Below are 22,200 nucleotides of genomic sequence, written 5' to 3'. Positions count from 1 at the left end.
GCTTTTTTGCCATGGATACATAACCACTTTCAAACAAAACAAAACACGCAGGGAATGCACTCACCCCTTTGTGCTGTGGCCTCAGCCCTGTTTGCTCCTTTACCGGACGCCCTTCATGGAGAGGAAGGAGCGCCCCCTAGCGAAACACTTTCTCAACATTCCTTCAACACAAGCTCCTTCACTTTTCTTGTTTTAATTGGCGCATAGTAATTGTGCAGATTTTGGGTCCACAGTGTGATTTTTTTTTTTTTTTTGTACCGGGGATCGAACTCGAGACTACGCTTGAGAGGCAGGCGGCGGCACCACTGAGCTAAATCCCCGGCCCCACACTGTGATTTTTGATACGTGTAGACACTGTAATGATTCACTCAGGGTGATTAGCATATCTATCACCTCAAAAATTTCTCATTTTTTCCTGGTGAAATATTCAAAACCTCTTCTTGGAATTTGAAATACACCTTATTGTGAACCCACCCCTGCGCAGGACTACTCCTCTTTTCTAACCTTGACTCCGAGTCTGGTGACCAACCACTTCCCTGCTACTCCAGAGAACCACAGACCTCAACCATCATGTGCCTCCAACTGGCGAGGCCTGGCACAGACCTCGAAGCTTTCCACAATGGTTTGAGAGCTGCAAAAAAGCTGTTGGCTCCATTATTTTTAATTTCCTAAACTGATATTAGTAAATTTGATTAAAATGTCCAGAAAATATCAACTAGTCACCAGCAATTCCATTCTTCGTTACATAAAGCCTATATTTAATGTGGGCTCATTTTAAGACGTTCTATCATGAGGGATAATAACTGCATGTTTTCCATACAGTTGACCTCTCCTAAAGACTCTGTGTAGGTGGGAGTGTGGCACATGCCTAATTGTGGCATCTGGGAGGCTGGGGCAGGAGGGTCACAGCTTTGAACACAGCCTGGGCAACTTAGTGATTTACCAAAACTCTAAATTAAAATAAAAAATTTTAAGGGGCAAAGGACTGAGTTTAATCCCCCGTGCCCAAAAAAAAAACAAAAAAACAAACGTCATGAATGTGGACATAATTCACCTAATTTACATTATTCACTTGCAGATATTAATAGCAATAAATGAAAGAAAAAGAATAATATTTTGTACATGTAAGTGCTTGGTAAAAGTTTACGTATACTCCTATCCACTATTTACAATAGCAAATTAAGAAAAAATAAACTAAAGAAAGAAAAAAGAAACTGGAACTTTTGGGTAAGGTTTTTTGGTGTGTGTTTCTATTTTTCTTTTGAAAATATATGAAGATTTGAAATATATAAATATACTATAAATAAACTATAAATTCCAAAGCAAAAATAAGTCAGAATCAAAACTGATAACAAAGCTGGGCATGGTGGTGAATGCCTGTAATCCCAGCACTCAGGAGGCTGAGGCAGGAGGATCACTGTGAGTTCAGGGTCATCCTGGTTTACACAGGGAGTTCAAGACAAGCCTGAACCACACAGCAAGACCCTGTCTCAGAAAAACAAACAACAACAACCCCCCCAAACCAAGAAAAACACAGTTTATAAGCCCACAGGTATGTAGGTTGAAGTCCGGGGACAGCATAGCTGGGTTCAGTGCTCAGAGTCTACAATCAAAGAAAGACTGGCATCTCTAGGAGCACTGGGAAAAATTCACTTCCAAGTTTATCATCACTGATGGCCAAACCCAGTTCCTAGCTACCAGATGAGGTCCAGTTTCATTTCTGGCCATCAAATCTGAGTCACTCTGAGCCCCTACAGGTCATTCCCACTGCTTGATGCTTGCAACTTGGCCCATCCATCCCCAGAGCCAGCAGGGAAGAACGTTGCTCATGGAAATCCACCTCACACGTAGACTCTCCTTCCCAGCAAGGCAACAGGCCCTTCTAAGGACTCCTTGGTTTGACTGGCTTAGTGAGCATAATCTCTTTCTGGATGTCGGCTGCCCAAGGACCTCAGTAACAGCTGCAAAATACCACAGCCTGGAGGCTTAAGGACAGGAGCTGCTCACAGAGGTGGAGTTGAAGTCAAGGTCAGGGCGTTGGCAGCTCTGCTTCTCCTGAACTCTGCTAGATGGCTGTCTCCTCGTTGGGCCCTGTATGGACTTCAGCTTGGTCCACAAACTATCCTGGTGCCTGAGTGTCCAAACTTTCTCTTCTTCTTCTTCTTTTTTTTTTTTTTTTGTACTGGGGATTGAACGTGGGACCTTGTGGTTTCAAGGCAGGTGGCAGAACCACTGAGCTAAATCCCCGGCCCCAAACTTTCTCTTCTTATCAAACACGGGTCATACCGGCTTAAGGCTTTAGCCTGTGACTTTTTCAAGACACAATTCTGCCCAGAACAGTCTGACCACAAAACTGAGAGCCAATAGTTACTGATCTACATAGGCACATGCAGTGCTAGTAGGTAGACTATCTCATTTAAAATAAACCACTAAATTAAATTACATACCATTGTATACTATTCCAGTTTTATCCAAATGTTTCCTTTATTCCTGATTAAAAGTCCTGTAAGATTTCTTTCGTGATTCAATTCTTGGAGTCATTTCTCAATCCTGGTGCCTCTCAAGCCAGTTCTGAGGACAGTGCCCCTCACCCTCCCAGTCGGAGGGGGCAGGTGGACGTGGCACAGAAATACGAAGGAGGGGTCCATATTCTTATCCTCGGAGAGCACTGTCGAGTGGAAAAGACAGGCTATGCGTCTCCACGTACGTCTGAAAATCTCACACGAAAAGTGCCACTTTTTTTCCCTTGCACAGTTGAGTTCTTCTGAGAGTTGTGGCTTTGGAAATTAAAATAATGATTTCCAGAAAGGGAAAACCGCTCTGAATATTTGGTTTTGCATTCTCTTCTTGAGCTACCTGGGCCCTCCCTGTGGAGCCCCAGCTCTTTCAGTGGGTGGCTTTAGATTGGCGGGGGAAAGCAAGGACCTGAGAACACCATGCCTGGCACCCGCCCTCAGAGTCACCCCTGTGCTGAGGAGACACAAACCCCACCTCGCTCTTTGCACGCTGCTCGCACGGACACCGCCATTCCGGAGGCGAAGGCCACATTTGGAAGCACTGAAGAAAATCAGCCTTGCAGGCCCCAGCGCGGCTCAGCTGTGCTCGAGGTGAGCCGTGCGGCCTGGCCCCGCCCCGCCGCCGATAAAGTGCGCCCGCGGATAAAGGGCATCGGTGGATGAAGGGCAGCCACGCAGCGCCGGCCCCATGGAGGGGCCGCCCTACCTGGAGTTCTACCTGGACCAGTGCGCCGCCCAGGTGAGCCTGGGAGTCACTCCGGGCCCATCGGACCCGGGAGACTGCAGCGCCACACGCGCCCAGCTGGGACCTCCTGATCCCTCCCCGCGCGCTCGGCTGTGCAGACAAGGGTGGGGCCTGGGAGTTGGCCTAGTCTGGTCACCGCCGGCCAGAGAAGCGGCTGCTCCGGGCTCGGGGTTGCAAGGGTGCCTCAAGGCACCTGAGGCTTCTCCCAGTTAACTGCATGAGGTTCTAGGGATTGAACCTGCGGCCTTTGCCCTGAGCCACAGCCCAGTCCTTTTTAACATTTTGAGACAAAGGCTCACGGCGGCGCCAGATGGCCCAGGCTGGCCCTGATCCGGGGCTCAAGAGACCCTCCTGCCTCTGAGACCGGGGCCGCAGATCTGCGCCCCTACACCGCGCAGGCTCCAGTCTCAAACCTTTAGAGTCAAGGGTTGGAGAAAAGATGACAGTCTCTTCAAAAAGGAGCAAAAAAGCCACTGTTTCTTTCTGAGGGTTTGTTATAAAAGCGAGGATCTCGGGGCGCGGGGGCACAGACTGCAATTCGGAAGAACCGAAAGTCCAGCACCGGGCCTGGCTGAATGCAACCTGGAGGCCGGGGTGGGGCACCCCACGTGCGCATGGAGCGGCGCTGAGGGGGAGACACGGGCTTCCCGCGGCGACCTCTGGGATGGGGAGGTGAGAGCGGCGGTGTGGGGCTGGGACCCCCGAGGTGGCGTCTCTGCAGAGTCCACGCAGCGGGTCTGGTCTGAGCACGGGACAGGTGCACCCCAGGTGTGTGTCCAGTGGCGCGGTGACAGCTCTGCCCCTGCTGATGTGTCCTGATGGGAGGGAGGAGGAAAGGGAGACCCCACGGAGGCCCTCACCAGCTAGACAGAGAGGAGAAGGGCCCCGCTGAGGAGTTGGGCCAGGTCCCTGCCGGTTTTCCGGGGCCACACACTGGAGTAGAGAGGGACGGGCAGAGCACACAGTTCCACATGAAATCTTGTTTCAAGAGAGTAATGTCATGTTTCCAGAGCAACTCAGTAGGACCCACCAGGCTGTTGTGTTAGCGCAGATACCTTTGTCTCCAGGGGCGCAACACTGTGCATGGCCTTTCAGGTGTTGGAAGTAAGATCTAAGGGGGAGGTTGCCCGGCAGTCAGGGCTCAGCTGGGTGAAGCAGGTGGTAATTCACGTAGCAAGGAGACGGACTTTTTTCAATGATAAAACCCATGAGTTTTACATCAGCTGCTTCCCTTAGGTGCACGCTGTCTCCTCACCGTCTTTCCTTCTCTGGAGTGGAAGTACAACACATTAATTTAAACTTTTTTTTTTAAAATGGTACCACAGATTGAACCCAGGGCCTTTACACCAAGGTACATGCTCAGCCCTGAAAAACAATTTTTTTTTTTTTGAGATAGGTCCTCTCTAAATTACTAAGACGCACATACTGTGCTTAAAATTGCAAGTCTCCTGCCTCACCTCCTTCCTGAAGGGCTGGATTTCAGGCGTGCACCACCATTTCTGGTTTAAACTTTTTGTTTGGTTTTCTTGGTGCTGGGATTGAACCCAGAGTCTTATGCATGCTAAGACAAGTACTTAATCCCTGAGCTGCAACCCCAGCCCAAACTATTCTTAACATTTAAATTTACTTTCTTCCTGTTGTGAATTCTTGTAACTGGAATGTTTTCTTATCTCTCCATTGACTAGATAAAAATGATGTAGGGTCATTTTGAGTGTTAGCATTCAAGACTGTATCTTAACTTCACATATTTTTCTCTCTAAAACTAAACTTATTTAAGTCAACTGAATTTATAATTAACTCAAGTAATACAGTGAATCTGTTCAGAGTCTACACAATATAGAGCATGGTTACTCAATTGCCTCTTACAAAATTGAATGTAGAATGGCAAGTTTCTAGGGATGTCATGCAAGTAGGAAAAGCATTTTGTGACAAATGTCTTCTTTGCATTTAAAAATCAACTTCCCTGTTTCTATGAACTGTGCCGTAACACTGTAATAGGTTCAAATGAGACTTTGTGGAAAGAGGATGAATATGAGCAATCTCCAACTGCCTCTCAGACAGAATGCAGGGCTTGCCTGCCAGCATGGCTTCCCTGTGGTGTAACACACTGCTGTGTTGTTGTGTTTGTCTCTTCTGGGAGCTGTGCAGGATGACTGTGTTCCAGCCTTGTCTCCTCTGTTCAGCCCAATTGTTCCTTATGACGTCTACACACCTAACCCATCCAGCCCAGATACTACGTCGGAGTCACATCTTGAAGTCAAAGACATACCCAGTGATTTCTCGTCTGTGGATCTTAGCTTCCTACCAGATGAACTTACTCAAGAAAATAGAGACCAGACTGCTGTCAGAAGCCAGCATGAAATTGAAGAAAATCGCAACACTCAAAGTCATCAAAATAAGTTGCCATTACCTAGTGAACAGGATGATGAGCTGGGCTTACACAGCAGCATTTTATCAAATTCCTGTGCACATCTGCACCCTGGTGCTGCTGACTCAGCCCAGCCCTCAGCTGAGAAACCGAGCCCCGATGCCTTGCCTCTGGTGGCCATGACTCCCATGACTCCAGTGACCCCAGCCTTGGAACGCTCAGGCATTGTGCCTCAACTCCAGTAAGTGTGTCTGTCTGTTCTTATTTGGCCACTTTTTAAAATTAGTGTATGTTTGCACTACATTGTTTTTAAATTGAGAGATTTTTCTGGGTACACATTTTATATTCCTGAATGCAATGACAACTAATTTCAGGATAACAGTGTAAAGAGGATTTCAGATTCATTATTCTTTATCAGTTCTGAGTGGGTTATTGTTTTAAACATTTTGTTTGTTTGTAAAATGAAGCACTAATTCTTGAACCCTTAAAGGAGGGTGAAAAATCAATACATACATTCTTGAAGGATTGTTTTGTTTATACTACCACACTGAAGTTGCTGACAATTGTGCTTAGGGTTGGGTAAGCACAAAAGATGTAAAGAAAGACACAAAATGGAATTTGATTTGTAAATTGATTAGGAATTGTGGCTTCCATTTTGAGGCAGTTTTTTTAAGGTTTAAAACTTAATTTTAGTCATGAAATTTTAGAAAAAACTGTTTTGGCACATTGGGATTTCACACTTTACCAAAGACCATGTTACTCCCTATTTCACATTGAAAAGAATTCTCCCTCTGAAAGTTACTAAGGTATAACCTATGAAATAAGGAAGTTAATAGGTTTGTCTTTTTATATTCTATCCTATGTAATTTTCTAAATTGACTTGTTTCTTTAGGAACATAGTTTCCACTGTAAACCTGGCCTGTAAATTAGATCTGAAGAAAATCGCCTTGCATGCCAAAAATGCAGAATATAATCCAAAGGTAAGACTTCTCAATATTGCTGGCAACCATTCATTTTTCTTTAAATTTACTTTGCTTCCTATGATTATGATATTGAGTCATTCTTTTGTTTTTTATCTTTAAAAAATTTTAGTGAAAGGTTTTGGCAATATAAAAATTTAACTATCTCATTTTCAGTTTTGAAGTTATAAGAAATAATTTCATTGTGCTGAATAAATCAGTATTTTAGTAGTTTCTAAAACTAAGATTTTTAAAAAAAAAATCTGGATGTGGCGGCACATGCCTGTGATCCCAGCACTCAGGAGGCTGAGGCAGGAGGATCACTACAAGTTCGAGGCCACCCTGGGCTATATAGTGAGTTCCAGACCACCCTGAACTACAAAATGAGACTGTCTCAAAGAAACAAATTATAAAAAATAAAATTTAAGATTTTTCTTTGTCAGTCAAGATCTTTCAGTATGACTACTTTTTAGCCTAATGGCTTTCTTAAAATGCCATCATTGGGCTGGGGATTTAACTCAGTGGTGCTGCCTCCTGCTTCGTAAGCACAAGGTCCTGAGTTCAATTCCCGTACTAATAATAAAAAAAAAAAATGCCATCATCTTACTGAAAACACTTGTTTCTAAATGTTTCCCCGCCTAGCCAACACTTTGGTACTTTTCCATTTGCAAGTTGTCTTATTTGAGAAAGCTAAATTGTTTAAATTCTAATTACTAAAGTAAGATTCAAGGAATTTATTTCTCCTCAAAGTTTGATTTTTTGTGTGTGTGCTTTGCCAAGGGCAGGAATCCTGTTTTCAGTGACCTGTTTACCATTGGATTTGCCAAACCAATTAACATATAATAGTTTGCCAGGCTTTGTGCTTGGGGTACAAACATGAGTATGGCCTGGTTTCTACTGGGGAAATGTCCACTGGCTTAGTACAGATTGGGGAACACTTCTGGGATCATAGTAGTAAGAATCCAGGAATCAACTGTATTTGCTGTTGCAATAGTATTGTTGCTGATTTCTGAATTTAATGTTACCCAAACAATAATAGCTTTCCTTTTTTATACAGTTAATACTACTGACTGTGATAAGAATAGAAACACAGTGATGAGTTAGAATTCTATCGCAGCAGCAGTGATTGATCACAGTATTAAAGAGTCAGCATCTTAAGCATGTTCTCCACCATCCTGAGCCCACATTTAATTTTCCTTTCCTTGGTATGTCTGTGGGGGCATAGAGAGGATCTATCTGATTTTGTACTTAACATGCAAAGGAATGCTGGTGTGGCACCTAAGCTACTTTAAGAATTTAACAAAATGAATACCAGGTGAACTTTACCTTTTAGTACACATATGTAAAAAAAAACATTAATAGAACATGACCAGTTCCGTGTAGTGCTGACTTAGGGTTCTTTATCTGTTTATACTTTAATCTGAAATTGCCTGTCTGATCATGAAATGATCCATGATCTTGTGGAGTAGCACAGATGAATCACGTATTCTTGCATGATACCCACCCCAGTTTCATTCCCAGTTTATCGCAGAGAGGAGACTTGATGAAGAACATCTGTGGTGGATAAGTAGGAGCATCAGGTCATTTAACGCATGTCAGTGTGACAGACCAGTGGGCCTCAACCCTGAAGTCCAGTGGCAATACCTGCAGGGCTTGCCAATGCTGCTGATCTGGGGACCGCACTGAGAACTGCTATGGAAAACAAGAACATGACAAAGCAGCTTTTCCCTTCATCTTCAGCACGTCTATCATTATATACACTCTGTTCTATATTTTGTTTGGTACATTGTGAGTCTTGGGAGGCCCATAACATACTTTACTTCTTATTCTCTTTTCCAAAGAGTCTTTGAAAGAAAAAGGAAGTATGTCAATGTAACAGTCTGAGTTGTTGCGGTTTTATGTCCTAAATTTACCATTTCAGTGTAATGCTGGAAGTTAAATAACTACTTAACTCTTTATGCACTAGGAAGGGATAACTCAAATTATTCTATTAAGAGGCTAAATGAGGGCCAGGGATTTAGCTCAGTGGTTGCAGCAGCTGCCTTCCAAGCTCAAGGTTCTGAGTTCGATCCCCAGTACCAAAAAAAAAAAGAGGCTAAATGAGAAAAAAACTGCAAAGTTCTTAGTATGGGATCTGCAGCATAACAGATATTCAAATTTTACCTGTTAAAATTACTTTTACTTGTTATTAAAATTATACTTTAGAATCAAAATCATTTCTATTAATGTGGAGAGAATAGATCCAGACATTGGTTGGCTCTCTCATCCAATCTGTTTCTTCAGACTGTTTTCATATTCAGCCTAGCTTTCCAGCTGGGCCATGTTAATTCCTAGCAGAGGCCGATTCTCTCCTGGCTTCTGTGTTGTTTTCCTCTTGGCATTTGTGCACAGAGGTTCGCTGCTGTCATCATGAGGATCCGAGAACCCAGGACGACAGCTCTCATCTTCAGCTCTGGGAAGATGGTCTGCACGGGAGCCAAAAGGTATGGAGAAGCATCCCAAACCTTATCAGACAGGCAGTTCACTGTGAAAGAAAAGGCCATGGCATTAATATTTGAAAGCACGTAGGAGCACAATATTTTTCTTAGCTGAATGGTTAACTTCATGAAATGCCAAATTTTGAGTTGAAATCACTCAGCCTTACAATGTTGAGTTATACACCACACTTTACAGCCTCTTCTGTTAAATCAAGGAGAGTTAACTCAGCTATTACAACTGTTTTTAAGGTGAATTGAAAAATTTGAAAAGCTTCAGTAATGACAAAGCATGTTATAGGTTTGAAAAGCTGTAAGTTAAAAGCACATTGTAAGTGGAGAAATTGTTACTGTGGATTTTGCTCATTGCGGATCAGTGGATGGAACTATTTGAGTTAGATATTTCCTGTGCATTAGCTCACAAGGCATCCCTGAACAGACCTGTCTTTCCCGGATCTCCTGCAAAGCTGAGGCTGGGAGTGCTGTCTGTTCTCATACCACCTAGCATGCCGGAGAGTTGCTCTCTTCAGCAGTGCTGGAAATGGGTAGTCAGTCACCCTGGAAGGTTGTGCCAGTTTATCCCCACCTGAGAATGCACCATGCTCATTTTCTCAGTATTTATAGTCAGGTGCGGTTGCGTACACCTGTAATGCCAGCATTGTGGAGCCTGAGGCAAGTTCAAGGCCAACCTGGGCATCTGAGCAAGACCTTGTCTCAAAGTAAAAAATTTAACAGTTGGGGATGTAGCTCATTGGAAAGGCCCTGGGTTTGATGCCCACTACCAAAAAACAAAACATACAAACAAAAACTCATTTATACTTGGCAAGTTGATTAGCGAAAGTTTGTTCTTTTACATTGCCTTGATTACCACCAAGATTATGTATCTTTTCATAAGCATCTAAATTTCTCATTATGTGTTTTGCTCAGTATTCTATGGAGACACTTGTCTTTTGTTTCTATGGCGATATCTGTCATAGTAGTTTTTGTTTGTTTGTTTGTTTGAGATAGAGTTTCGTTTTGTAGGGCAGACTGGCCTTGAACTCACTATGTAGTCTAGGCTGGCCTCGAACTTGCAGCAATCTTCCTTCCAGGTGTGCGCCACCACACCTGGCTGCTGGTAACTTTTTGCATCTAAGATTTATTTCCATCTCAGCACTGAGGATTGAACATTGGGTCTTTGTACTGAGCTACATCCCCAGCCCTTATTTGGTATTTTGAGACAGGGTCTTCCTAGGTCACTAAATTGTCCAGGCCGAGCTCAAATTCATGATCCTTCTGCCTTCCGCTTGTAGTCCTTACAGTGCTGGAACTACAGATGTGCACCACCATACCCAGTGCATTTAAGTATTCTTATTACTTTATGCTGTAAATATTTTTTAACTTACTATTTATTGTTTTGCAGTGACTTTATTTAAACATAACTTAGATTTCTGGGTGTATTGTACATCTGACTTTTTATTCATGGTTTCTGCATTTGGTTTGTGCTTAGGAAGATATTCCCCTTGCATAAATTATATAAATATTGACATCCATATGTTTTCCTGGTCTTTTTGAGATCCTCCTTTATATGGGGGAAAAGATAGTTGGTATTTTGATTCATCTAGAGGTTTCTCTAGATGATGGAAATGTTCTGTATCTGTGCTGACCAGTGGGGTAGCCATGGACTAGTGGCTAATGAACACTGGAAATACAGCAAATACAACTGAGGAACTGAAAATTTAATTTACCTTGAATTTTAATTTACCTCAAACTAATTGGATGGAGCAAGTCTAGAATTTTGTTTCAGAGCAATATAATTTTTTTCAAGCCAAAGTCACTGCCTAGTGCCTTTATAGAAGAATCCATTCTAATCCTATCTCCCCCTCACCACACATGAACTTCCTTTACATATTAAGCTCTTTAAATGTAGCTGAATAGATTTCTGGGCTTTCTCTTCTGATCCTTGATCCAAGAAATCTCTACTTTTAAGTAATTATTGGTTAGTTGTGCAAGATATAAGTAAGGGTGTTCATTCCAGCATTGTTTAAAATAGGGAAAACCAAACTAAATATCCAGTCATAGGCTTCTGATTTTAAGTCATAAAGTACAATTATATTGGCTGAGTGTACATGTATATTAAGTTGGAATGATGTTCACAACATGTTAAGTTGGACTGGCTGGTGAAAAAGTAGGCAACTAAATTGCAGGTTTATTATCTAACTTTCATTGTAAAATATACTCATATTACACAAGTTGTCTTTTCCTATCTGAATTTGTTTGGTTTCTAAAAGTCAATGGTAAAAGCTTGGGTTTAAGTTTAGATAAGCATAGATATTTGTTATTTAAATATGTTTGGCTCTTGAGTTTTGGATAGTGAGTTTTGAGAATCTGGTTAGTAAGAGATAACCAGTATTACTGACCAAAACTTATCCAAACTTACTTTCTTTAGTTCTAATAGCAAGAGTGAAGGATGTTGTGTTTGCTTGGGAAAAGTGCAGAAAGTCAAATGTAAGTGGTTGTTACTGCTGGTGATGAAAGTCCAAGGTTTTAATCTATCTTTTAATGTTTGCACAGTGAACCTAAATGTAGACTTTGAACTATTTGTTGTTTCCTTGGAAACTTCTATGTGATCATCACAGCTGATATCCCCCAAAATGACAGAACTATGCAAATTCTTGTAACTTGAATTGATTAACATTATGGGAAATAGTTGAACAATTGAACGAACTGTAGTTTTTCTGAATGGAAGCTATTTATTGTTAACTTGGGGACAGGGTCCTGCTAAGGACATTTCAGGAGTTAGAAGTGGATAAGGGTAATCATGTGACTGGAAGGGACGTGCATAAGTAATAAATACATGAAGATGGGCAGTGTGCTGGTGAAGGCTCTAGATCAGAGATCAAACACTTCCTGTGGTTCAGACAAGCAGATTCAAATTGGCTTTAGAGCCAGGAATTTGATTTGCACCCTGCACGGGGGACAGTCCCACGGGGAGAATGATGTTCACGCCTTGCCCCAGGGGCTGTCCCTTAGTGGCACTCCAGCTGCACATGCCGTGTTTTACTGGTAACAGCGGAATGATAGCAAATGAATATTCGGCCTCAAATCTCAGCGATTTACATTCCCTGATGTGGATTTAGGGTTGGGGTAGGATAAATGCTTGAAGAACACAGCCACAAAGTTGGATGCATTTCCTTCTTGTGCTGGGTGTGAGGTGAATGACAATTGTGTGAGAAAACCTGAACACAACTGGGCACACCTGTGATCCTGGCTCCTGGGGAAGCTGAGGCAGGAAGATTGCAAATTGAAGCCCAAACGGGGCAACTTAGCAAGATGTTGTCTCAAAATAAAATAGGTTGGGGATGTAACTCAGTGCTTCCTCGGTTCAATCCCCTATATCATTAAAAAAAGAAGAAGAGAACATTGGGCAGATTTTGTGGTATTTTAAGATATATATATGTTGAGTGGCACAAATGTTTTTAAAAAATTAAAATCTGGTTCAACATTGTAGATTGTATCAGATCATAGGATGCTGGGAGGAAGGTGCCTCTCATAGAGCCGTACCCTGCCAGGTGAACACGGTGAGAACACAATCAGAAGCTTGTGATGTGCGCACAGGGGAATCATGGGAGGTGTGGTGGTCAGAACGTCTTTAACCCCATCTGCCCCTCCCCAGCGAAGAGCAGTCTCGACTGGCAGCGAGAAAGTATGCTCGTGTGGTGCAGAAGCTGGGCTTCCCTGCAAAGTTCCTCGATTTTAAAATTCAGAACATGGTTGGAAGCTGCGATGTGAGATTTTCCATCAGGCTGGAGGGTCTGGTGCTCACGCATCAGCAGTTCAGTAGGTATGATAATTACCAAACTTGACTCTCTATTAATATGATATTAATGTTACATTTTGGGCTGTTTTCAGAGAAAATGGGATTAAATGAAGAGAGATAAGGGGGCAGGGATAGTAGGTCAGAGGGCTAAGCTGCTGTGCCTGGGGCCTCTTCCATTCCTGCAGGGCTCAATCTTTTGCAGTTGTGTTGCTCACACCTCACTTGTGTATTGGTCACCTGGACAGCTTACCAGTGCCATATTTGTGGCAGGGCTGTTCACCAGAGACCTGGCTCGTATTTGCAGTCCTGAAAACCTCACTCATGATGCCAGTGCTGCTAGCTAGAGGCTCCTGTGTTGAGGCCCACCGATCCTCAAACTTATAAAATACAGACCAGTGGACCTGGTGGTGGCAAGAAGTGTGACAGGGGCTGGGCAAATAGGAAGCAGCGGACAGCTTTGAGGGAGCAGAGGGCTGGAGAGATGTAAGTAGAATTGACGTAGTGTGCCCTATGAGTGTGATTCTCTCTAGCTGTCTTGTGCTGTGTAGCTCTAATCCTACCATATGTCATTTTTGGTGTGTTCCTGTTCCTTAGGAGCATCCCCATGGTTCACAGCTGCTTCAATGCAGCCAGTGCCCTTTGCTGTCTGCAGCTGCTTTGGTGCACCTGCCCTGCAGCTGTGATCTTGGAGGGACAGCAGTGTGGGGCGGGGAAGGGAAAAGCGAATTCCTGCCCTTCCAGGGCTTTGTGCCAGGGCCCAGGCTCCAGACTTGATCCTGAATCACAGTGGAACCATTATGGAAATCAGTAGGGGAAATCCTCAAAAAACTGAAACAAGAAATTTCAATTAACTCAAGCTATGCCCCTGCTCCCTGTTACTCATTTTAATAGATTTTTTTTTTGCATTGTTTGTTTCATTGCTCTTTCTAGGACATTCTTGAGAATTTTTGGGGGTGCTGACTTGGTGCTCATGAATTTGAGTCTCTTTGTCATGGAAATACCTTATTTCTCATCATTTTTAAAAGAAAGTTTTGCAGGAAATATACATCTGGGTTGGAAGTTGTTATCTTTTAGGGCTTGAAACACTTCACTCCAAGTTCCTCTGGCCTTTAAGGTTTGTGTTGAGAAGTCTGCTGAGATTCTAATGGGTTTATTTCATAAGTGATTTGTTGCTTTTCTCTAAGCACCTTTAAGATTCTATCCCTATGTTGGACTTCTGGTGTTGACAGATGTGATGTGGAGAGGTTCTCTTTTGAATGTGGCTGTTTGGAGTACTACATGGATTGCTTATCTATATGCTTAATTCTTTCCAAATATTTAAAAGGTTTCTGCCATCATTTCTTTAAACAAATTTTTATGCCTTCTGTACTGTCTTTTGATTTTTCACTTATTCCAATTACAGATTAGTGGTCTTTGTACAGTAAGTACCAGATTTATGAACATTTGAGTTGCAAACTTTCCCAGATACAAATGGACCTCGTGCTAGAAAGATTCATAGATGTGAACAAATCACAGAAGTAGTTCATGTGTCTGCCAGACATTGTTATAGTTGTGCTGCTGTGTGCTTACTGTACAGCATGACAGTGTACAGTAGAACAGTACTCAGAGCCCAGGATGTCTGGAAGCATGAGGAAAAGCAGTGGCAATGTGGAGGGGAATGCTAGGAAGCACAAAGCAATAACCATGGAAACAAGAGTGAAAATAGCTTATTTACAGTTGAACTGTACCACCACTTAAAGGTAACTATAAAACTAGTTTATTTACAGTATTTGTGTGTTTGACTTTTTATGCTTTATATATTTGTCTCAAAGGTGTATAAGTCTTACTTCATCAGATTTACCAATGAATCTGATTTATGAATGTTCTCCCAGAATGGAACTTGTTCATAAGTGAGAGACTTACTGTATTATCAAGGAAGATGTCTTATTTTTAAGGTATCTCTAAGCAATTGGTCTTTGAAAGCATCCTTAACTTCTAGTTCTGATATTCTGTCCTCACACTGATCACTTCTGCTGCCCATACTTTCAATATAATTTTCAATCTCCTGGATTTCAGTTTTGAACCTTTTCGTGGACTCTAGTTCTTTGCTAAACTGGTCATGTTTTGTAAACACTTTGTGTAGCTCAGCTAGCTTTTGATTAGTGTCTTCTGTAAGCCCACTGATTGATATATTACCTCCATTATCTGATTATATTTCTGTGAGCCCATCAAGCACCTGACTGATGTTTTTTTTTGTTTTTAATCTCCTCTGTTATCCTCTCAGATGTGGTCTGTGTGGCTTTTGCTTTTCTGCCCCTCACTGCACCATGCATCAGCTTTGGGGGAGTTGGAAGTTTGGGGAGGCGTTTTGTTCCCTTGTTTCTATTGTTTTTTTGTGTATTTTTTTGGAGACAGGGTCTGGTTATGTAGTGCAGGCTGGCCTTTAACTATGTAGCCCAGGCTAGCCTAGAACTTGTGGTGATCCTCCTGCCTCAGCCTCCGGAGTGCTGGGATTACAGGTGTGTAGCACCACACCCAGCTCTATTGCTTTTTATTTATTGTTTTGTGCTTAGGTATGCAGTCACTTATAGGAGAAAGACTTTGTTGCTAGTACAGTGGTTCCTCAGGAGGAATTTATTTTGTTCCATGATTCTGGCCATGAGCCAAATCAAATTTCCCCATAAAGTTCAATGTAAATAAGGTTAATTTCTTCTGACCCCTATGAACTTGGTCAAGAGCTGATTTTGGTCGCAAAACGAATCACGTTTTCCCATAAGGTTCAATGTAAGTAAGGTTAATCTGTTCTGAACCATATGTATTTTTTTAATCACAAAACTATGAAGCAAAATACAGTACAGTGTGAAGAGAGAGAACACTACCGTTGGTTGAGGTGACTTCTGGTGTGGAGGACAGGAAGGTAGATGGGGAGGGGGCTACTGTTTGGAGGCGAGTCCTCTCCATAAGGACACTGTGGAGACCTCCTTCAGGGCTTTCCTCTCTTCTTTCTTTTACTTACAGGGTTAGTTTTGATGAAAAATCTGCCTGATGTCACTTGCTTTTTCCTGTGTATAACCCTCCAGCAATGAGAAACCATGTTATTGTTCAACAGATTCAACACTCTGTTTATTACAGATATGTTGGGCTGGTGCTTCTGAAAGAAATCCTGGTGCTCATTCCACTTTTCCATAATGGATTTTATCCCATCCCTGCTAACCTCCTCCCTGTCTTCCTCAGTGGAATGCTCCTCAACAAGCGCCTTCTGCTGCTCACTCTGGAGTTCAGCAAGTTCTTTCATTGTCATATCCTCCTTATGGTCCTCAACGAGCTCCTCTATGTCTGCACCATCGATGTCCAGGCCCACACTCTTGCCCATGGACACAATCTCCTCCACTACCTGTGTATTAGACCCCTTTAGTAACACATGCTTGCCATGGTTTCCTCCAGGCTGAGATTAAAGTCTAGCATGTGACATCTTTTCAGGGTTTGTCAATGAGATTGATGCAATGGAGGACACTGAAATGTTTCAGAACTCTTTCAGAGTCAAGGATGTCTCTTCAGTGATATTAAAACACCTGATGAAAAATGTCTTTGTGTATGGCTTCTTAAAGATGCAGATGACTTGCTGGTCCATGAGCTGCAGAAGAGGTGTTGTGTTGGAAGGAGGAACTTAACCTTTATGAAGTCATACTCACTGTCCATGTCATCCATCAAGGCCAGAGAGCGTGCCAGGGCACTGCCATCAGAAGAAGGCACTTTTCAGGCAGTTAGTTGTCAGGAAGACATTTCTTTTTTTGTTTTTGTTTTTGTTTTGTTGTAAGGGTCAGGGGAAGTGGACATCACTGGAGACTCCTGCAGTAGGTCCCAGCCTCCTGTGAGCTGCCACAGCACTGGCGAAGGTTAAAGCATAGATGAAACAAGACTTACAGTGAAGCTAAGTCTTGGGTCATGGTCAGTGCTGCTGATGGCAGCAAAGACAAAAGCCCCCAAGCACATCCAATATTTACTGAATAGAATCATGAGAAGCAAGAGGGAGCTAGGGAGTTTTGAAGGCATCTAGCGAATTACTGCCAGACACCTGGCGTGATGGCACCAGGCAGGGGTGTCAGGGAGTCGGCACTGCTTATCTTGCTAGGATAGAAGAAACGTGCGCTGGTACCAGGCACAATTAGCAAGCGACCTACAAGGTCAGTGAGAAGCAATAATTCAGGGGAAAAGATTTTAATTGAGGTCATGCTGACCTCAGCTGCAAGCAACTTAGCAGGGCCCTGCCACTTCACAGGCCAGCCATTAGCAAAGGAGCAATACTAGCCTAACTCTGCTAGCTGACATGCCCATTTGAGTCATGCAGGGCTTCAGTCTGATTTTTTTTTTTTTTTTTGGTACCAGGAATCGAACTTGGGACCTTATGCTTGTGAGGCAGGCAGTGGAACCACTAAGCTAAATCCCCATCCCTGTCTCTTGATATAAAACAATATAGCCGAATTAGGGAAGGCAAGAAGCATGTGCCACTCATAGCCCACTAGTACTGGGCAGAGATCTCTCCTACATTTTTTTTTGTATTAAATTCTTTTATTGGTACATTGTAGGTATACAACACAATTACATTTCTCATTGGGAATTGTACCTTTACATAATGCATCTTGGTTCTTATTTTCTCCCCATTCCTAGCCCTCCCTTCACCCCCTCCACCCTTCCCTATTTACAAAGACTTTATTTCCACTTTTTCCATTTTTCAGCATTTTTCCTTTCCCTGCTTTCCTTTCTCCTGCCCCTCCCACTACCCCTACCCCTTTGGACCTTTTCTTCCTATTTTGCATTATTGATTATTCATTTTAATCATTGGTACATTTTAGGTGCACAATATAATGACATTCATCATTGGAAATTCGCACCTTTACATAATCTCTCTTGGTTCTTATTTTTCACCCTTGCCCATCCCTCCCTTCAACCCCTCCATTCCTCCCTATTTACAAAGATTTTGTTCCTATTTTTCCATTTTCTCATATTAATCTCATTCCCTTCTATCCTTTCCCCTAGCCCTCCCACTTCCTTCCCCTTTGCCCCTTTTCTTCCTATTTCACATTACCTAATATACATTTTGTTTTGTTTTGCAGTATCAGGGATTGAACTCAGGACCTTGAACTTGCCATGCAGGCCAGGCACCACTGAGCTACATCACCAGCCCAGAAAGCTATTTCTTGATGATGGGTGGGAAAACTTTGTGCAGCCATTCTATGAACAACTGCCTTGTGACCCAAGCTTTCACACTTGCTCTTCACATAACAGGGAGTCTGGCCTTGTTTACAGTCTGTTATCTGAATGCACTAGGGGTCTAGGAATGGTACGCCAGTAGTGGCTTAATCTTCAGATCAGCACTTACATTTGCACACAGCAAAAGGGTCAATCTGTCCTTCATGGGTTTTGCCCTTGCAGTGCCTTTTCCTCTTGCATGATATAAGTTTTGTTAGGCATCTTCTTCCAGAAGAGTCCTGTTTCATCACAGTTGAGCACTTGCTCAGTGATATGTCCTTCTGCCTTCATAAATTCTGTGAATTCTTTCTTGTAGGCTTCTGAGCAGCCTTGTCAAAACTGGAACCTCACCATGTCTTATCATATATGGCTGCCACTTCTCTTGTGGAATTTATCAAACTACCCTCTACTGGGTTAAAATTTACCACTTGTTGCCCTTGTAGAGGGGTTTTCTTGCATGAAATCACTGTGCAATTTTCTGGCTTTTTCATAGACCATAGCTTCACTAATGCTATCACTTGCCAGCTGTTTGTCATTCAACCACATTAACAAAAATTTGTCCACCTCTTTTAGCACTTGTGTCCTGTGCTTGGTTAATGTCATTATTCCTTTTGCCAATCAGTTCCTTTGATGGCGTCTTTACTCTTCAAAATAGTTGAGACTGTAGACTTCAGCATCCTGTACTCTGAGGCCAGATCAGTCACACAAATGGTACACTCATGCTTTTCTACAATTTTCTTCTTCAATTCAATGGTTTTCTTCAAAGCCTTTTTACTATTCTTGCTCTGCACTTTCTTGTCACCTTCCTCACCACTCTGCACATTTTTGTTACCTTCATCACCGCTCTGCACTTTCTTTTACTACCATGCTCAGTCCTCACTGTCTTTGGAGCCATGCTAGATTGAATAGGACTGTACAGTACTGTATGTAATAGAGAGTACACAAAAGGACTTTGCAACAAATGTGCACAGGTCTGTCTGTGACTGTGATGTCAACTAGAGGAAGGTGCAATCATGAGTCAGAGGGGAAGATGGTCACGGCTGTGTTTGTCACCTGATAAGGAGTTTGCAAATGGAGGCAAGCTTTTGCCAAATGCTTCGGTTTGAGAACCAAATTATTTGGGAACAGAAGCATTTGTGAGCTGAGGCATTACCGTACAGAGATCTCTTTGGTCTGCTTTTCAGTGATATACTCGGGGCATGTCTAACCATAGCCCTCTGCCCTGTTCCAAGATCTGATCACCTTTGTTAATATGGGAGGGGATATGATGTCATTGGCCCAGTACCCAACTTTCCAGGAACAGCCCACAGTATTATTCATGTCACAAAGGTAATCCAGGGACTGGTAATCCAGGTTTTCACAGTGAAAAACCTATTAATAGCAATGATTATGCATTCTGGACAATATCAAGTAATCAGCAACAGTAATATCATCCAAGACAAATGGATATGGACATAAGAACCAGTAATGTTCAACCCTTAACCTTAGAAAAGAAGCCTACAATTGTAGTATAAACCTTAAGGAAAACCAAATATTGACATACAGCAAATATCTACAAAATATAACTATATCTACACTAATAGGAAAGAATTCAACACTTGTTACATAACTATCTATAGATTCATAAAGCTTAATGGCTGTGCTGAATATAAAGATAAAGGGTTTTAGGACACAGGAGAATGCAAGAAGAAAAATCTGAAAAATCAAGAGGAGCTGGGGATGTAGCTCAGTGGTGCTGTGCCTGCCTTGCAAGTGCAAGGTCCTGAGTTCAATCACCAGTACAAAAAAAAAAAAAAATCAGCTTTGTTGGGCCGGCGATTTAGCTCAGTGGTTCTGCTGCCTGCTTTGAAACTGCAAGGTCCTAAGGCAGATTCCCCAGTACCAAAAAAAAAAAAAAAAAAGAAAAGAAAAGAAAAGAAAAGAAAAATCAAGCAAGAGGAGATGAAGAGAGAAAAATGAGGAAAGGACCCTATTATAGAGTAGAAGGGTACTTGTAGAATTAGATAAAGGATAACTAGATGGTGAAAGAATAAAAATAGAAAAATTAAAAGGGGGGAAAAGTAAGAGAAGAGAGGAAAAAAGAAAATGAGTGCAAATACATTTTTTTCTTTGTATTTTTGAAGGAATGGTTTCCTTCTCGGACCCATACTTTGGAGTTCAAGTCTGTTTCCTCTGACTGCCTTACATCCTGTGGGTCTGTGATGTGCACCCCTATTTCAGAGGCCCGTTTCCCCCAGGCTGTGGCAATGTCCATGCTGAGACATGTCCTTGCTCATGTTGGTGGATAGGGAAAGCAATTAGACCTCAGATCTGTGTTGGACACAGGCAGCAGGACAAGGGTTCAAGGATTTAATGGCAGCAGGCACTTTTAGACCCGGCTGTTTCTGACTGCAACGTGAGCTGGGTCTGGTTTCTCCCCAGAGAGGTGGGGCCGGTCGGGCCGGTTGGGGCTGTGTCCTTCCTGCCCTGAGTTTCTATTTTTCAGGGGATGTTTCTAGCCTGTTCCCTGTCTGTGGCTATCCCCTGTGAATGCCTCTCACCTAGTCACTGTGGGAGAACAAAACTGGGAGCCCTGAAGTGAAATTGCCTTTTAGTTGTTCTGAATCACGGATTGAAAGAATACCCTTCTCGTATTGCTGCCTCCTGAAGGACTCTCGGCAAGATGGTGGGCGCCTGTACGTGCATTCCTCTCTGGCTCTTCACAGTGTGGGAGGGGTACCGTGGGAACAAAACCCCATGCTGCTTTGCAGTTCACAAAGCCTGTTGACTCTGTTGCTGTTTCTCCCTGGATTTCCCAGCCCTGGGTGCTTACCTTGCTTTTGAGGGCCCCTGGTCCCTTCCCTGTGAGCTGCAGGAGCCAGGGATACAGTTCAAATTGTTTCCTGCTTTTTCCTGCATTGTGGACCACCTTTCCAACTTCTGTAGCTTCTAATTTTTTTCTTTCAAGATTCCTGGTGGTCTGCTTGTCTTTTTTTCTTTGACAAGTTATTTTCCAGTGCCTGGATTCTGGATCTTGAAAAGAATGAATTTTGCTACCACTCACCACACTACCATTTCATTTCTCCCCTCTACACCATTTTTAAAAAGCCTGACCACTGGGCATGATAGCACATGCCCATAATTCCAGCCCTTGGGACGAGGAGGCAGGATCACCATGAGTTTGAGGCTTGCCTGGGATACATAGTTCAAGGCCAGCCTGAACTATGTAGACCCTTCAAAAAAAAAAAAAAGCCTGAGCTCACTGGGAAGCTCTCTCTGTGTTCCATGCAAAAATACTGCCTCTTTAGGTATCTTTTATCTTCTTCAATTGTAGGGTAATTTATAGGTTAATAGTAAATCCTTCATTTTTAAGAGTGCTAACAGTAAGTCATGTTATCCTGCTGACTCTCAAGTCATGGGCCTTCAGTGTACCTTTCTTGAAACTAATTTTTTTTTTTTTTTTGGTACCGGGGATCAAACTCGGGTCCTTTCATTTGCGAGGCAGGCAGTCGAACCACGAAGCTAAATCCCTGGCCCTTAAAACTAATTTTTGCTGGTCATAGAGGGCTGTGTCTGCCTCTAATTTGTATGTCTACACCAAACTTAGGGCTCTAAAATGATGAGTGCAATTTTCCCTGTTTTTGTTCATTTAATCAACAGTACATACTTTGTAGAGCAGATTTAAGGGTGGACTAGAAGTGCTCTTGTGACCATTTCTAGCTTCTGAGACTTTCCAGTAGGGCCCCATGAGACTTCATTAGGTGCATGGTTTCAGCCACTTGAAATGGGCTTATTCCAGTTCTGTGTTCCTCATGGGCTGGTTTTGTCAGCTCAGTCATCTTTTTTCATTTGGCCAGGGCATTGTCTTTGTTTTCCCTTAGCTGTCTCTTTCTAGTCTCATTTTTGCCTCCCCTGAATGCGCTCCATCTGGCTTTCATCCTCAGGTTATAGATAACTCCAGCATGAGTATTCTTGATATTGGGAGATTTTTTAAATGCCTCGTTCCCAGCAGAGAAAGACCTGTAAATCTATGGGGAATATGACATACATCAGTTATAAATATCAGGTGAATTTTGCATTACATTAAAATCTGAAGTTCGTTTAATTCCCCAGGTCCTGTGTATTTGTGTT

The 22,200-nt window shown here is 42.7% G+C and overlaps 1 protein-coding gene across 4 annotated transcripts in view; it reads left to right on the top strand.

Moving 5' to 3' along the window:
• Positions 1-2,991: 2,991 nt before the first annotated feature.
• Positions 2,992-22,200, top strand: part of Tbpl2 (TATA-box binding protein like 2) — a 34,577-nt gene continuing 15,368 nt past the window's right edge. For 2 of the 4 annotated variants that reach the window (XM_013067921.3, XM_087204000.1), the window contains exons 1-5: positions 2,992-3,255; positions 5,410-5,870; positions 6,522-6,609; positions 8,980-9,071; positions 12,718-12,885. In XM_013067921.3, the coding sequence (XP_012923375.1) occupies positions 3,205-3,255; positions 5,410-5,870; positions 6,522-6,609; positions 8,980-9,071; positions 12,718-12,885 (860 nt within the window). In that variant the 5' untranslated portion in view covers positions 2,992-3,204. The remainder of the gene's footprint in view (positions 3,256-5,409; positions 5,871-6,521; positions 6,610-8,979; positions 9,072-12,717; positions 12,886-22,200) is intronic. The other 2 variants (XR_002391312.2, XM_021249233.2) reach the window with 1 other exon arrangement.

This window comes from Heterocephalus glaber, unplaced genomic scaffold (genome assembly GCF_053883595.1).
Source record: "Heterocephalus glaber isolate CG9 unplaced genomic scaffold, H.glaber_assembly_v1.0 deba00001826, whole genome shotgun sequence".
NCBI lineage: Eukaryota > Metazoa > Chordata > Mammalia > Rodentia > Bathyergidae > Heterocephalus > Heterocephalus glaber.
This window is presented reverse-complemented; position numbering and strand designations above follow the sequence as displayed.